This window comes from Marmota flaviventris, chromosome 14 (assembly GCF_047511675.1).
Source record: "Marmota flaviventris isolate mMarFla1 chromosome 14, mMarFla1.hap1, whole genome shotgun sequence".
In the NCBI taxonomy this organism is placed as follows: Eukaryota; Metazoa; Chordata; class Mammalia; order Rodentia; family Sciuridae; genus Marmota; species Marmota flaviventris.
Window position 1 is genome coordinate 87734722 of NC_092511.1, and position 17713 is coordinate 87752434.

Genomic DNA, 17713 nt, shown 5'->3' on the forward strand with positions numbered 1-17713 from the left:
TATCCCTTTAGATGGCAGATGTTGGGGGAGTGCAGTCTAAATTCAGCTACAGGACTCAAGTCTGCAAACTAAACTTCTCTCCAGCAGACAACACAAAATTCTTATTAAAACTCTAAATTAGAATGATATCAGTAAGATAGTAGAATTAGAAGCCTGGAGCCCTTATTTCCACACAGAGACACTGACTTAACAATGTACAGACCAAATTGGTCACAGCATCTCAAACAAGTACAAAGCCAAGAGGTGTCTTATCTAAGTGGGACAGAAAATTCATTGCATTCTCCACAAACAGTGCAGAACAACTGGAAGAAAACTCCCAAATTCTACCTTCTCCCTGGGAAGGGAGAGTGGAATGTGCATCCAAAGTTCTTGTCTTCTGGGGTGCTGTCTAGAGAACTAGTTTCTGTCCTGTTTAACTTGGAGGGCTGAAGGTAACGGTGGCATGTTTCAGATGCCAGGTTGGAATCTGCCACAGCATCAGAGACACAGCAGTACTTCTGACACACATCATGGGGAGCAAGAGATCACAGATCACAAAATCCTGAGGAAGAAATAGGAGCAAACTTCTTTAATTGGGAAATTATACACACAAGACCAGAAAATACAAATCTCCAGAAAGGGTTTGGGAGACCCTCAGGATCTTCAGCTGGGATAGTTGGTAAAGACCTCCCCCTGTAAGAAGCCAGCCTATAAAAACTGAGAGAGGTGTCTTTTAAATTTTTTTCCAAGTACTCTAATGTCAACTAAAGATCACAAGGCATACAAATATACAGGGAAACATGGTCCAATCAAAAGAATAAATAAATCTCCAGAAACTGTGCCTAAAGAAATGGAGATACTTGACAAAGAATTGTAAAAATATCCTACTGATGCTTCATGAGCTAACAGAGAAAGTAGACAAAGTAAATCAGAAAAGCGATATGTGAACAAAATGAGACTTTAAAAAAAGAACAAAATGAAAATTCTGAACTGAAGAATACAATGGAACTGAACATTTTACTGGAAGCGTTCCACAGAAAAGAGCATCAGTAAACTTTAATAAATTTTAAGTCATTAACAGCTGTGTATCAACAGAGTGAAACAGCAACCTACAGAATGGGGTAAAATATATGTAAATCATATACCCAAGACTTGGGTAATATCCAGAGTATATAATGAACTATAACTCAACCCAATTTTAGAAGTGGGCAAAGGACTTGAATAGACATTTCTCCAAAGAAGATACACAAATGGCCAAAAGGCATATGAGAAGATATTCGACATGAAGAATCATTAGTGAAATAAAAGTCCAACCACAATGAGATGTCACCTCGCACCCACAAGGATGGTCACTATAAAAGTGAAACCAGACTGAAAATAACAAGAGCTGGCAAGGAGGTGGGGTAATGGAGACTCATGTACCGTTGATGGGAACATATCACGGTCCCATAAGATTACATCAGCTAGGGACGTTCATCATCTTCATTTGTGTAAGCAGATGCTACAGTGTTTGATCAATGGTAAAACATCTACTTCTGCTTTTCTCAGAATACATCCCTGGTGTCAAGTGACACATTAATGTATCAGGTAGCTTTTAAAGGAGGAAAAAAATTATTTCCTAACTTTAGATAAAGGAATTTAACTGTCAAGACTTTTAAAGGCATGAAAAAGTTATATAGAGTAATGGTAAAAATACTTAAAATTTCCATATCTGGTAAATATCGAGCACATAGACTTCATTCATTAATTTATTCAATAAGTATTTACTGTACGCCTGTGCTGTGCCAGGCAGAGCGTGTTGATAGACATGAGGTATTTCTCTGATGAATAAATAGCTGAACCAAGCCCTACGACGTTCAGAGTCTGGAGAGGGAGGGGAGGTAATGTGAAATGAAATCAACCAAATGCTATGTGCATAATGAACCCCACTTTTATGTATAATTATAATGTAGCAATTATTTTTAAATAGAAGGGAGACCGGTATAGTAGAGGAAGGAGATCAGTGCGAAGGTGAAATGGAGGAGAAGGAGAAGTACTGAGGAATGAAGTGGAGAAATGAAATGGGGAAAAATATGATATGTGTACATATGAATTTTCACAGTAAACCCTGATATTCTGCATAATTATAATGTACTAATAAAAAACATAAAATTTTAAAAAAACCTCAACAATTTACTGGTGGAAAGAGACTATAATAAGCAAGGAAATACAGAAGATATGTAATTATAGATTATGACAAATGGTAAGAAAGAAATAAAGAAATATTGAGAGGGGGAGAGAAAGAGTGCGTCAGGATGAGAGTGAGCTAGGGTGATCAGGAAGACTCTGATGAAGTGACAGTACAAAGAGCCTGTCACCCAGACAGTGTGGGAGGGGACATTCTAGGCAGAGGGAATAGCATGTGTGAAATGAAGAGAGATCAAACAAATCTGTCAGTTTTCACAAACCAAGATAGAGAACTTCAGCATATGTGAATACGTATATAAAAACCTGGGTTCTGAAACGGTGCTAGAAGAAGGGATTCTTTAATTAACTATTTAGAGCTGTAGGGCAAGGCAGGCCTGGGAGAGAATCCAGATACTGTTAGCTATCAGCCGGGTGACTTTGGGAAAATGACTTAATTTTCCTACACCAGGGATTCTTAAGTTTTATCTCAATTAAGAATTGTCTGAAGGGTATTTTCCAACACAGATGGCTGCACCCCTCCCCTCTGCTATGTTGTCTCGAGAGAAACAATCTCATCTGTAAAGTTGGGGCTGATACCCCTCACATACAGGTGTCACAGGAGTGAAATGACACAATGGGAGTGAGGTGCTTCATGGAAGGCCTGGCACACATCTGGTGTTCAGTGAGGTAGTGGTCGAATAGGATCTACACATCTCTCCTAATTCCCTTTCTACAGTCCTGGGTCAGGCCGAAGGGATCTTTCTCCCTGACTTTTCATTCTATTCTTAACACCAATTTCCAGAACTCTGAGTATCTCTGTTTTCTTCGGTCTTGAATTGTCATTGTCTATATCCACACAGTGTGACTCTGACAAGGCGGGAAACTCCTCAGGACAGACCCTCACCTGATCCTGCTTTCACTCTCCAGGCTCACAGGCAGCCTTCAGGGAAGGTAAAACCAGATAATGATAATCTATGAATTATGAAGGTTAAATAAGGAAATGACAAGTATCAGGTGACAGCAAGCACAGAACTCACTTAACTCCTTGCTTTAGAAAGTGAGAAGTGAAGTGAGGTTGTGAAGGATGGCAGAATAAGAAAAATCAAGATCTAGGCTCTCTACCAAAACTAGTAAACCAGCTGTAACTCAGAATCAACCATTTTGAAACTCACGAATCTAGTTGAATACCTGTAGCATCCAGGGGAGTGAATGCTTGATGAAGAAAGAGGCTGGTGTTTCAGGAAATCTCTGCCCAGTCACTGGCTGAACACAGAGAAAATGGAACAGAGACTTCTCTGGAAACACACATGACAAGGAATGTAATTTTTGTAAAACTTGTTTGGAAAAACACTAACTAGACAACCAAATCATTTCATTAAGCAATGAGGCAGATTCTGAATTCCAGAGGTATCACATTATAATATCCAAAATGTTCAATTGTTAACTAAAAATTTTATCAAGAAACAAGAATTCTTATGTCCTATTCATAATAAAACAAAAACCTGATAAAAGAAGGTTGATGTTTGGTTTACTTAACAAAGATTTTAACTTAATGGTCTTAAATGTGCTAAAAGAGATAAAAGAACCCGTGAGAAGAGAACTCAAAGAAATCAAGAGAATGGTGTCTGAACAACAAGAGAACAGAAAATATAAGAGGAGGTAAATAGAAATACTGAAGCTGAAAAGTGTAATAGCTGAAATAAAAAATCCATTCGATAGCAGATTTAAGTAGGCAAAAGGATCAGTGAACTTACCGGTAGATTAATTGTGATAACCAAGCTTGAGAAGCAGCGAGAATAAATAAATGAAGAAATACGAACAGAGTCCAAGGAACCTTGTTCCAAAAAGTGACAAGAGGGGAAGGAATAAGACACTTGAATAAATATTGGTTGATAACTTCCCAAATTGGATGAAAGATATAAATTTACACAACCTAAAAAGTTCAGCAAATTTTAAGGGGGTATAAATACAGAGAGACAAAGACAAAGAAAAAAATTTTTTTTTTTTTTGGTGCTGGGGACCAAATCCAGGGCCAAGCTCTGTACCACTGAGCTATACCTCTAATTCCCAAAAAGAGAATCCTTAAAGAAACAAGAAAAACGTGACTTGTCATAAATAAAGAATCCTCAAGAATATTAACATTTTATTTCTCATCATCAACTGTAATAGCCAGAAGGTAACAGGATGATCTATTAATGTACTGAAAGAAAATCCAGGAATTATATATCAAACAACACCGTCCTGCAAAAATGAAGACAGAACTAAGACATTCACAGATAAACAAAAGCTAGGGGAGTTTGCTGTTGATAGACTTTCTCTACAAGAACACTAAAAAGAACATTTCATGCTGAAATAAAAGGATACTAAGCCATATAAAAAAATAAACATGCCTGGTAAAAATAATGACATATAAATATAAAAGCTAGTATTGTTGTATTTTGGTATATAACTCTTCAAGTTTTGTATATTATTTAAAAGACAATTACACAATAATAATTATAACTATGTTATTGGATACACAATACACAAGAGGTAATCTGTGGAAATAACTAGATAAAGGGAGGACATGAAGTGACAGAGGAAGAAAGTGAATGTCTGCTATGGAAACTAATTTGATATTGATTCACACTCGAGGGTTATGAATGTTTAGTGTTAACTGTGATCCCCAAGGGAACTACTAAGAAAAACTAAAAAGTACACAGCAAAAGAAATGAATAGCAATCAAAATAGTAGACCAGAAAAATATAAATATTGGAGCACAATAAATGGTACATCCACACATATAGAAATAGCACCGAAGTCCTCCATGATTAGTAAACACTTTAAATGTAATGGATTAAACTCCCCAATTAAGAGACAAAGATTGGCAGAATTAAACAAAAAAATGACCCAACCGAATGCTGACTAAAGGAAACTCCCTTTAGAACCAAAGACACAAATGGGTTGAAAGTAAAAGGATGGAAAAATGATATTCTGTGTGAACAGGGATCAGGAGTGGCCCAGAGTGTCTAAACCGTTACTAGACAATAGAAACTTAAAGTCGTAAACTGTTACAACAGGCAAAGGATAATGATTGATATTGATAAAAATATTAAATCAAGAAGATCTACAAATTATAAACATATCACACATCCATTAATAGAGCCCACAAATAAATAAAGCAAATCTTGACCGAATTAAAGGGAGACAGACAGTTTGTACAAAAATAGCTGGAGACTCTTTCTAGTAATGGATAGAACATCTAGAGAAGATCAAAAAGGAAATTGTAGATTATAAAACAGTATAAATCAGTTATACAACAGACATATACAGAATACCTCATTCAGTAACAGCAGAACATATGCTCTTAAGTGCACATTTAATATTCTCCAAGGGCATACCATATATCAATCCATGACTATTCTCAAAATACTTTAAAAGATCAAAATCAGGCCAGGTATGGTGGTGCAAGCCTAAAATCCCAGAAATTTAGGAGGCTTGAGGCAGGAGGATTGCAGGTTTGAAGCTAGCTTTAGCAACTTAGCAAGGCCCTAAGCAATTTAGGAAGATCCTGTCTCAAAATAAAAAAATAAAAAGGGCTGGGAGTGTAGCTCCATGGAAAGCACCCCTGTGTTTAGTCCCCAGTACCAAAACAAAGCAAAACAAGATCAAAATCACAAAAGTATCACAATGGAATAGAACTAGAAATAATAGCAAAGAGAGAGCTGAAAATTTGGCAAATACATAAAAATTAAATATCACAAAGAACAACAGGTCGAAGAGGAAATCACTTGAGAAATTAGAAAATACTTTGAGATGAATAAAAATTAACACACAATATACCAAAACTTATGCTCAGAAGGAAAATTTTGGCTGTAAATACTGCATTAAAAAAAACAGATCTCAAATAAACAGCTTAACATTATACCTTAAGGTCCTAGAAAAAGAAGAGAAAACCAAACCTAAAGTCAGCAGAAGAAAGAAACAGGAAGAGTAGAGCAGACACACATATACAAATACAGTTAGACAACAGACATAAAAGTTACAAAAATTAGAAGGATTGTAGACTATGAATGGTTATACACCAAAAAATCAGATAAATGGACAAATAACCTAGATATACAGATGACCAAAACTGACCCAAGAAGAAACAGAAAATTTCAATAGCTTATAATAATTAAAAACATTGAATGAGGAATCAACCTTCCTCCTCCTCACCCACAAGAAAGGGAAGTCCAGGGAAAGGTCTATCAAACATACGAAGAAAATATGAAGAATATAAAAATATGAAGAAAAATGAACACCAGCCCTATTTAGACTTTTCAAGAGAATAGAAAAGAGGGAACATGCTAAGAGCCAAGTATATGATGCATGGCATTTTTGGTTGAAAGGTGACGCCAGCTAGCCATTGAGATGATATGATTATGTTAAGATTTGCATTCATATGGATATTGGACTCCTGCTGTCCACCTAGGCCGGCTACGGGACTCCTGGAGAGTTCCCATTGGTTGGGGAAGTACAGTAGGAGGGAGTTCCGGGGGAGGAGGCCGCGGGGGTGGATGGAAAATCTTCCTGGGCGCCTACCGGACATTGGCGGCAGTTTCAAAAAATAATAAAAGTTTGTTCCTGCTTGAGTGGCTCGTGATTTTGTGCCCAGTCAGACTGCGGCAGGAACACTTGTCAGTAGTCATAGAATTACCCTGATCACAAATTGAGGCAACGATGCCAAAGACAACTTCAGACCATTTTCCTTTATGAATGTAGAAACACTATAATATAATTTCCTTAACAAAACACTAGCCAATCAAACTCAACAAAGCAGTCAAAGGAGTACACACCAGGACCACGTGAGATTTGTTCCAGGAATGCAAGAGTGGTTCAACCTAAGAAAACCAATTACTTTACTACATCCCATCAATAGGCAAGGGGTAAAATACCAATCCTCTCTGTAGCTGCAGAAAAATCACTTAAAATTAAACACCACATTCATGATAAAAACCATCAGCAAAGCAGAAATGAAAGGAAATTTCCTAAAAATAATAAAACATTACATTCACCAGGTGAGGTGGCACACACCTGTAATCCCTGCGTCTTGGGAGGCTGAGGCAGGAGGATCAAAAGTTCAAAGCCAGCCTTAGCAACTTAGTGAGGCCCTAAGCAACTTAGTGAGACTATGTCTCTAAATAAGATATAAAAAGGGGTGGGGATGTGGCTTAGTGGTTAAGTGGCCCTGGGTTCAATCCCCAGTGCAAAAACAAACAAAAACTTTACACTCAGTGGTGAAAGAAGACTGAACTCAGGAGCAATACGAGAATGTCTCCTTTCATGGCTACTTAATGCTGTACAGGATTCTAGCCAAATCAATTAGATAAGAGAAAGAGAGTCATCTAAATTGAAAAAGAAGAAGTAAAACTCTATGTGCACATGGCATGTTACCATATACAGAGAATCCTATAGATTCCTGAAACTGCAAAACACTGGAACTAATAAATTCAGCAAAGTTGCAAGATGAAAGGTCAAAACACAAATATTGGTTGTGTTTCTGTACACCAGCAAAGAACAACCAAAAACTAAGAAAATGATCCCATTTACAATGGAATCCAAATGAACAAAATAACAAAGATGAAAGTCTTACACACTGAGAACTACAAAACATTGCTGAGGGAAAATTACAGACCTAAATAAATGGAGAGACATCCTGTATCCATGGGCTGAAAGCCCTAATATTGTTCGGATCGCAATACTTCCCAAGACTCCCCAAGCAAATTGATTACAGATTCAAGTAATCCCTATCAAAATCCCAATGGCTTTATTTTTTTTCAGAAATAAAAAAATCCAAACTCATATGTACTTTTGAGGGCCCCTGAATAGTCAGAACAACTTTAAAAGAGAAAATAAAGGTGAAGCACTCATACTTTCCAATTTCAAAGCGTGCTGCAAAACTACAGAAATCAAAACAGTGCCCTACTGGCATAAAATCAGACATATTGACCAATGGCATGGAATAGAGTCCAGAAATAAACTCAAATGTTCATGGCTAATTGAATTTTGACAAGGATATCAAAATCATTCAAGGAGGAAAGAAGTCTCTTAAAGAGCACTGGGAAAACTGGATAGCCACAATAGGAGAGTGAAGTCGGCTCCCTGACTCACTCCATCTACAAAACTGCACTAAAAATGGATTGATGACCTAATGTGAGAGCTAGAACCATACACCAAACAGTGGGGTCTCTTCATGACCTCGGATCCAGCAGTGGAGTCTCAGATAAGACACCAAAAGCATAAAAAACAGAAGAAAAATAGATCAGTTGGATTTCGAATGATTAAAAGCTTTTGGACATAAAAAGGTGCAGGAAGCCATCCATGAAATACATGAGGACCTTCTCTTGGCATGACAGCCAGGGAGAGAGAGGCCTGGCATTGGGAACTTTCCATGGCTCTCCCATGGCAATAGATTGCCCAATGCACGTGACCTTTCCCTCCACTCTGCTAGGAAGGTTCCTCATAGTAGCTCCAGAGATGGGGGTAACCCACTAGAACTGAACAGCCCACTTTTAACCTTTTTTTTTTTTTTTGGAATAACATTCTATAGAATCTCTTTGATGTCTCCTGATATAAATAAGGCAGGCATGGGCTCCATGGTCTAGAAGCTCCATCTTTCTGATCAGCTTAACCGTCCTGCCCCAGCTTTGAAACTACTTTCTGTGTTCTGTGGTTTTTCCTCTGTTTTATTTCCTTTAGCATTTGTTTTTCAGCCAGCCCATTCCACCGAGGGCAACCCCATTCCCACCGCCCACAAGGGATGTGGGCGGGAAAAGGGTTTAAGATGAACATGAAAATACAAACTACTGAGTGGGAGAAAATATGGGAAAATCCTACGTTTGGTAAGTGCTTAACATCTAGAAGACTCACACCTCAACCACCAAAACACGACCTGGCTTAAGAATGGGTAATGGACTTGTGTGGACATTACCAAAAGTATGCAGATGGACAAGAATGTAAAAAGACATTCAGGATCATTGGTCATTAGAAATGTCTATTAGAGCCACATGGTCACACTTAAAACCCACTAGGATGACTTTAAATGTTTTTGTTTTTGTTTCAAGGAAAGCGGCCAGTACGGGTGGGACATTCCTGTATGCTGCTGGTGGGGGTACAACATGGAGCAGTCCCTGGGGGCAACATCTTAGAGGCTCCTCAAAATGTTAAGCATAGAAGTGCCACGTGAGCAGCAAATCCGCTTCTGGCCATATCCTCAAGAGAAATGAAAACATGTTCCCATAGGGACATCTACACAAGGACATTCATAATGTTATTTATGACATTATTCATAATAGCCAGAAAGTGCTAACAACCCAAACTCCCACTTATGGAAGAATGGACAGGCAAACAGAGCTCTGTGTGTGTGTGTGTGTATGTGTGTGTTTTCAATACGTGTGTGTATGCAGTCCCTGATACATGCTACAGCTTGGATGAGCTTTGAAAAGCATCACGTTTCCACATTAACTAAGTAAAATAAGCAGACACCATGTCTCCTGCTGTATGATTCCTTTCTGATGATTCATCCAAAGAGGCAGATTCATAGGGACAGAAAGCAGACCAGTGCATACTAGGGGCTGGGGAAGGGGTCGTGGGCAGTCATTGCTTCATGGATACCAGGTTTCACTTTCTGCAGTGATAAAAAGATTCTGCACCTAAAGAGGTGGTAGTTTGCCCAACATTCTGAATTCTCTCTATACCACTGAATTATACACTTCAAAGTTATGGATTTTTACTGACACGAATTTCATTGAATTTTTTTTTTAAGTGAGGAGGGAATAGAAGGGCTTACTTTTGTTTTTCCTCTTGAGATAATGCTTGCCATACGATTTTATTCAAGCGCCTGTTTAAAAAACAACAACAACAATTTAGAAGCAATAATACATTTCACGGCAAAAGTCTGGCCCCAGGATCTAAAGGGCACTGCGTGGGGACCCCAAGCCCAGCCCCATCACTCTGGACTCTGCCAACGTCATCTTAAAGAAACTGGGCGTGAAAGTCTCCCTCCCTCTGCACCAGTGCAGAGGCCTCCAGGCTCTGCGGTGATCACACCAAATATTAAAGAATGGCTCGGCTCAGCTTAATCAGAGTAAGTGCAAACAAACTGGTCCTCATCATGTCTGCATTAAGAAGTTTCCAAACATCCTAAGGAAAACATGACTGTGCCTTATCTTGCCTCTGTAGATTCTTCCACTTGGAATTTCAGAGCAAAAAGGTTGTTAAGTAAAGGATGGGGACACATATTAGCTTGACCACCTGTGCTCTGGGTGAGGTCACTGAGGGGGACCCATAGCACATGGCTCATTCACGTCAACATGCTGAGACCAAAGCCCATCACCGATGGTGTCTTCAGAGAGGAACTGTCAACCCAAGAGCAAAGGAGGAGGTTGGAGCCAGTGGTGTTGCTGTCGGGTGGTTACAGCTGGTCTCCTTGTTACTAATCAGTGATGCTTCATTCAAAGGGTCTCACCCAGCTCTGTGTCCTTATGTTATTACCCCCAAAGCAGGCTTTGTGGGCTGCAGGGCATAGAACCCTGACCTCGAGGAGTGTGAGTCTGGATTCCATGAAAAAAAAATCTTCAACATAAGGAGGTGGGGGAATGCCACTAGAAGTGTTACTCTTCTAGCCATGGGAACCAGCACCTCTGGAGCAGGGTTCTGAGAACACACCTCAGGTAGAGCTCTCTTGCCCTGCTTGCCCATCTGGAGCCTGGGGGACAGGGCAAGAGAGTCTGGGGGTGGGCATAACCCGGAACAGAGTTCACTTAGCATCTCCTCTTCCTGGCCATGTGGCTCTGGGCAGTGCCCAACTTTGTCAAATGGGGACAGCAACAGTTAGAACTCCTGAGTAGCCGTGGGGACTCCCTGAGGTAGCCTGAGCACAGAATCATGTGGGACCCAGGTAGGTGCTCTGTAAGTGATAGCGAGAGAGGAGGAGGGAATGCACCTGCTCTGTGCTTCTGTCCCACCGAAGTGTTCTGGTTCTTTGGGGTCAATTTGGAAATTGGGTTTCTTTATTCACGTGGTTCATGTAACAATAATCAAGGCTCCCAAGACTTATGGAAAAGATTTATAGTATGCATTTTGTTGTGCTCTCATTTAAAAGAAATATTCAACCCCCTCTTAAATCTCCACTTGAAAGTGGGTTCAGTGTGGTGGGGAGGGGGAGTGGACAAGGGCTCTCGCCCAGCACGGGCCTGGGCTGAGAGCTCCGTATCCATCCCTGTGCTGCTGGCTGAGCCCACGGGGCAGAACTTTTGAAAATGTTTTCTCATCAATAAAACAAGGATACCATTACTTGTCCTTGGCACTGAGAGGCTGAAGTGAGAGATTTCTGGTCACCTACGAAGTGACCAGAAATAACTCCATGTCCATTGTTCCCAGGTTCTAAAGAAGGGCCAAGCTTGGAAACTTGCAGACACCATGGGTGAATGTGGATCCGATTAGCTAGCACATGTCCTGAATTTTAATTCAACCCCTTAGGAGAGGTTTTTCCGAGAGCACATCATTGTAACCCCTGCTATTCTCCCTTTGTTCATCTCCACTGAAGCATTTCAGGGAGTTGGGTGGCCACCTTTGGAAATCCTGAGGGATGAGGAGGGTCCTTTTGGGATGTCCCTTTTTGACACTGGTTCAGCCCCTTGATTCAGGGGTTTTACTAAGAATTGTTTCCCTCTTTGTTGTGGGGGAGTGAAATTAAGTTGAGGGGTTGCATTCACTGGCTCACTATATTTCTAGTTCTCAAATCTTCTTGCACGGAGAACTGACTCACTGGCAAAGCAATCTATAAATAATGATGCTTCAGAATTCTGGCCAGCAGCCAACTTAGCAAACGAGGCACCATAAGCAGAGGTTTCCATGCCTGGTCGAAGAGCCAGGTTAGAACCCAGACTTCTGTGGACCTTCGAGCGGCGACCTTGACTTTAGAACTTGCAATCAGAAAAATCACCTCTGAATTCAGACAGCTCTGTAAATATGCAAAGCTCATGCTGAGACACACAAGCCCAAATTGCTGCCTCAATTCTGGAAATACTGTAACAGGAGGTCACCACACATGGCCACTAAATGGGACCAGAATGGCTAGTAAATTCCATTATTTTGGTCAAAGAATGAGCTTCCCATTTCCCATTTGCTAACCTAATCATAACGGATTTAAGGTTAGATGAAGTTTATTTAAAGTTACATCTGACTTACTTTGGTGGGAAACTCCTCAGAAATGTAATGTTGAGGATGGCTGGAGGAGCCCTTCATCAATTACTTTTCCTATTTCATATACCTCCAGAAAGGTGGAGGAAGATGAAAAGAGAATCTATATTTATGCCAACAGAACTCTTAAACACCACTGAATGTGAAAGACCAGAAATTTTTGTTCTTTATAATATTAATTTTTATATTAAAAGACTTACTATGAACATAATCTTCATAATACCAATGTTAATTAAAGCAATACTAAATAGGATTAAATACCAGTCCCATTAGAGTTGGTCTCATTAATATTAAAATTATTATTCTTTACAAGTAACAACAGAACTTGAGTATCTCTTTTCTGAAATTCTTGGGACCAGAGTGTTTCAGATTTTTTTTTTCAGACTTTGGAATATATTTACATACTCATAATGAGAAGTCTTGGGGGTGGGACTCAAGTCTAAGCAAGAATTCATTTATATTTCATATACACCTTATACATACAACCTGAAAGTAACTTGATAGAATATTTTAGTGTTCCTGCATTTTGGCTCTGATCTTTCATATGAAACCTGGTGTGAAATTTTCCATTTTTGGCATCATATGGGCACTTAATACTTTTTAGATTTTGGAGCATTCTGGATTTTGGATTTTTCAGAGCACAGATGTTGAACTTGCAGTGACTGAAAGGTTTTTCACTCAGAAGTAGGAAGTGGGACGAATCATTACCACATCTGTACTGGGGTTTTGCTTTTAAGAAAGAAGCACATTTTTGCCTGGGAATGGGGCGTCCCTGTCCTTCCTGAAGCCCTGGGGAAGAGCCTTGTGACAAGGACAGCGCATGTATTCATGGTTACTTTACGATCACCAGAGTCAGGGAAGGAAAGGGGGAAATAAGTCACATTAATTGCTCTTTAGATATGATTTACATAAGCCTTGTGAGAGCCCCGTGAGATGAGTTCTATTGTAAATAAGGAATCTGAGGCTCATGAATGTCATACACTTGCCCAGCATGAGCATCAGGGCCCCGAGGGAAACCTACAAGCTCTGTCTGACCCCAAAGCTCCAGCTGGTGGCCGTGCACCAGGCTTTCACAGACTGGTAATTATAGGACACAAATATCCGAATCACACAAGAAAACAACATTAGAATTTGAGTGGTATTATGATGTTACATCTGGAATACCTGATTTTGAAAAATTATAACAACTAAACTGGAATCATATCAAATTTGAATTAAAATGGTCAAATATACAAACACCTGCAAGGAGGAATAGATAAGGGTTGGCCAGCCCCTGGCTCTGGAGCTAACAGCCCCGGGTTAGGAGGAGAGGTGGTCAGCAAGCCTGAGGACTGGGCAGTAGCCGTGAGTCCCTTGAGGGCCACATGCAGGCGGGCAGTAGAAAGGGCCCGTGGAATGGCCCCTCCGAGGAGGTGATTGGTGCTGAGGCAAGAAGGACGGGGGGCCCAGGGCGGGACAGCAGCAAGGCAGGAAGAGGAGCTACGTTCCTGGAGGCCCTTCGGGAAATGCCCGAAAGGAAGCATCAGAGCTTGTCCTACCTGTGACAGAAAGGTGGAGGGCAGGCTGAGGTGCCGAGGAGTACAGCGGGGGCCTCCTTAATCCAAACATCCCCAATCCCAAACCTGTCGACCTTCCCCACCTGACACCACAGTGGAAAATATCCAAACCCCTAAACTCTTGTGCACAGAATGATTTTAAATATTGCTCAAAATTACCTCCAAGCTATGTATATATGGTGTTTATGAAACCTAAGTGAATTTTATTTGGACGTGGGTCTTCTCCCCAGGATAGCTCATGTTACATAGGGAAATATCCAAAATCTGAAAAAAAGAATCCCAAATCTGAAATACTTGTGATCCTAAGCATTTTGGAACAGATGCCCTCAACCTGAGCTGAGGAGCCCACGGAGGCTGCTGAGGGAGCCCACATACCATGGCCTCGATTCTTAAGGGAGGCCCAATGGAAGAGGCTCCAGTTGAAGGGGGGCTTGGAGAGGCCTGTGATGGACATGGTAGGCCAAGGCCTCTCAGTGGGAGGGACTGGCACTCCCTGCAGGCAGGAGTCAAGCTCTGTACTTTCTTCTTTTTTTAAAAAAAATAATTATGTATATTATTTATATTTTCTGTGAGGGATACATACATTTTTATGTATTAATTTAGTGGTATTTATTTATTTTATTTCTGACTTTTAAAAAATTTGTTCTTTTTAGGTATATATGACAGTAGAGTATATTCTGACATATCATACACACGGAGTATGACTTCCCATTCTTGTGGTTGAACATGATGTGGAGTTTCACTGGTCGTGTGTTCATATACGAACGTAGTAAAGTGATATCTGATTCATTCTACTGTCTCTCCAATTCCCATCCCCTCTCCCTTCCCTTCATTCCCCTTTGTCTAATTCAATGAACTTCTATACCTCCCTTCCCTTCCCCCTTATTATGGGTTAGCATCCACATATCAGAGAGAGCATTCAGCCTTTGGTTTTGGGGAGCTGGCTTATTTCACTTGGCATGATAGTCTCCAGTTTCACCCATTTACCATCAAATGCCATAATTTCATTCTTCTTTATGGCTGAGTAACATTCCATTGTGTGCAGACACCACATTTTCTTTATCCATTCATCTATTGAAGGGCACCTAAGTTGGTTCCATAGTTTAGCTATTGTGAATTAAATTGTTATAAACATTGATGTGGCTGTGTCACTATAGTATGCTGATTTTAAGTCCTTTGGGTATAAACCTAGGAGTGGGATTGCTGGGTCAAATGGTGGTTCCATTCCTAGTTTCCTAAGGAATCTCCATACTGCTTTCCAGACTGATTGCACCATTTTCAGTCCCACCAGCAATGTACGAGTGCCTATACTTATTTTGAACACATAGTAGGCCCACCACAAAATGACTAGAGATTAATAAATGCTGGCCTGGCTACATCATTGACTTTTGTGTTTTTATTTCATTTTTTCTCATATGTAGTAGAGAAAGAAAGAAAAACAAAAACCAAAAAAACAAGAGCCCAGCTTCCAGAAAGAAGAGCAGATTTGCCTGAAGAATCTGGGCACAGTCCAGGTCTAAGAGCTGTGTATCAAGGATTAATTCTATGCTGGGGTGGGAGATGGCACTGTTGAGTCAGCTTGGTCATCTTGAACTTGATACAAAAAGTTTTTGTTTTTGTTTTGTTTTGTTTTTTTGTACCAGGGATTGAACTCAGGGGCACTCAACCACTGAGCCACATCCCCGGCCCTATTTTTTATTTTATTTAGAGACAGGGTCTCACTGAGGTGCTTAGGGCCTTGCTAAGTTGCTGAGGCTGGCCTTGAACTCTAGATCCTCTTGCTTCAGCCTCCTGAGCCACTGGGATTGTAGGTGTGTGCCACCATGCCCGGAGATACAAAAACTTTCAAATAATAATCTATATGTATAGAGTTGTCCCTCAGTATCCATGGGGGTCAGTCCCAGGACCTCCTGCCCACCCCCAGATACCAAATCCAAGGATGCCCAAGCCCTTCCATAAAAAGACATACCCAGTATGTCCACAGAGCCTATTCATAGTCTCCTGTACACTTAAAATCATCTCTAAATTGCCTATAATGCCTAATACAGGGTAAATGCCATGTAAATAGTTGTTCTGTGGGCATTGTCTGAAGAGTCGTGACAAGAAAACCAAGTCTATTCATGCGCAGCGCAGATGCAACTTTTTTCTTTTGCATATTTTCAATCCATGGGTCATTGAATCAGCCAATGCAGACCCCACAGATACAGAGGGCTGGCTCTGTGATCTCTATATCTCGTCACTGTGGTGCTTTCACAGTCATTTTACATAACGTTAGATGTGGAAATGACCCAATTCACTGGGCCAAGAGGAAAAGCTAACGGAACATGAGGTTTCTGTGGAGGCTGGAAAGGAAAGATGGTTTCTCGAGAACTCTTGGGAATATTCGGGTACATAAGAAGTCCCTACACAGCGGCTTATATTGATGTTGGATGATTTTTAAATAGCTGCTTCAAATTAAAAACAAACAAACACAAACTTAAGCCAAACAAGGGCACGCGAGAGAAAACAGGCTGAAACAAATTCCGCGTCCGCTGAAGAGCGGTCGGGACTAGTACTCACTTTTCATAGGATTTAATGGCCTGCTCCACTTTCTGCTTGTAGATATTGAGTTTGACTCCTTGGGGATTGATCAGTGTCATCTTATTCGTGTCGTTGCACACGTGTGCCAGAGGAAATACCTACAGGCCAAAACCAAAGGAAAGCAGGTGTCACTTGACAGGTCCCCAGGTGCCTGCAGAGCTGGAGGGGCAGGGCCGTGGGCGGTTTTTCCAACTATAAAATCAACAACTTATAAATGTAGAAAAGTGGAAGGTGGAGGGAGTCATGAACCATAAGGATCAGATGTCATTGCTAACTTTTCCCTTCCAGGTCTTAAAACTCTATATTTTAAAACTACATTTTTAAAACACCACATCATCACACCCAAAACAACCACCACCCAAATCCCAAAACTGCTTCAGGAAACCCTACTTAGCATTGAGTATGATTTCCAAGAGCATCTATCAAGTTGGAAAGAGCAGGCAATAAAAAATAAGACTCCTTAAATATACATAATTATTACATGTTCATTAAAAAAATTGAAAAAAATTATTAATAATACATTATTATTATTGTATTATTGATACATATTATTAATAACAATGTTAATATTGTATTATTATTATTAATACATTGTTAAGCACACACCTGCCAAAAGCAAATGGATCTCATTGTTGCTTCTTTGTAAGTGACTTAGTTGAATTAAACATCTTTTTAATATATTTATTTCATATTTTCTTAAACTTTTGAGAATATCTGATGTTGGTTCATATCTCTTGGCTATTTTTCCTCATCAATTTGTAAGAGGCTGTTACACTTGGTAAACGAGGAAGGAATAGTGGCTCCAAGAATAGCAGAGTACCAAAAATAGAGACTTTTCTTGGTTCTGCTTCCTGCATCTGGTGTTTACTTGTGGGTTTGGGATACCTCTGATTCCATGCCAGTCAATTCCAGGGAGAAAAATGGTCAACTTATCGCTGACTAGGTGGAACTTCAAACTCTGGTATCCTTCCCCAATTCTCTTGGGACCATTTCCATGTCAGTTTATTGGTCACCTAAGTACTCTGTCCAGGATTTATAGTTTGATTTTAGTGGAGAAACAGGGTGAAGGATGCTCACTCCATCTTTTCTAGAACCAGAACCCTCTATCATATTCTTCTGTTCCCAAGACTTCTTTCATCCTAATAGTACCCATCATTTTATATTTGCCTATTTGCATTTTACCTGTCTCTCCCTAGCAGAATGTAAGC

At 40.1% G+C, this 17713-nt stretch overlaps 1 protein-coding gene across 5 annotated transcripts in view; it reads right to left on the reverse strand.

Annotated features, from left to right (window-relative positions):
- Vwa3b (von Willebrand factor A domain containing 3B) overlaps positions 1-17713 on the reverse strand; it is a 191529-nt gene that overhangs the window by 36989 nt on the left and 136827 nt on the right. For 4 of the 5 annotated variants that reach the window (XM_071601861.1, XM_027950669.2, XM_071601862.1 and 1 more), the window contains 2 exons: positions 16485-16603; positions 9956-10006 (listed from right to left, as the gene is read on the reverse strand). In XM_071601861.1, coding sequence (XP_071457962.1) covers positions 9956-10006; positions 16485-16603 — 170 coding nt within the window. The remainder of the gene's footprint in view (positions 1-9955; positions 10007-16484; positions 16604-17713) is intronic. The other variant, XM_071601860.1, reaches the window with a different exon arrangement.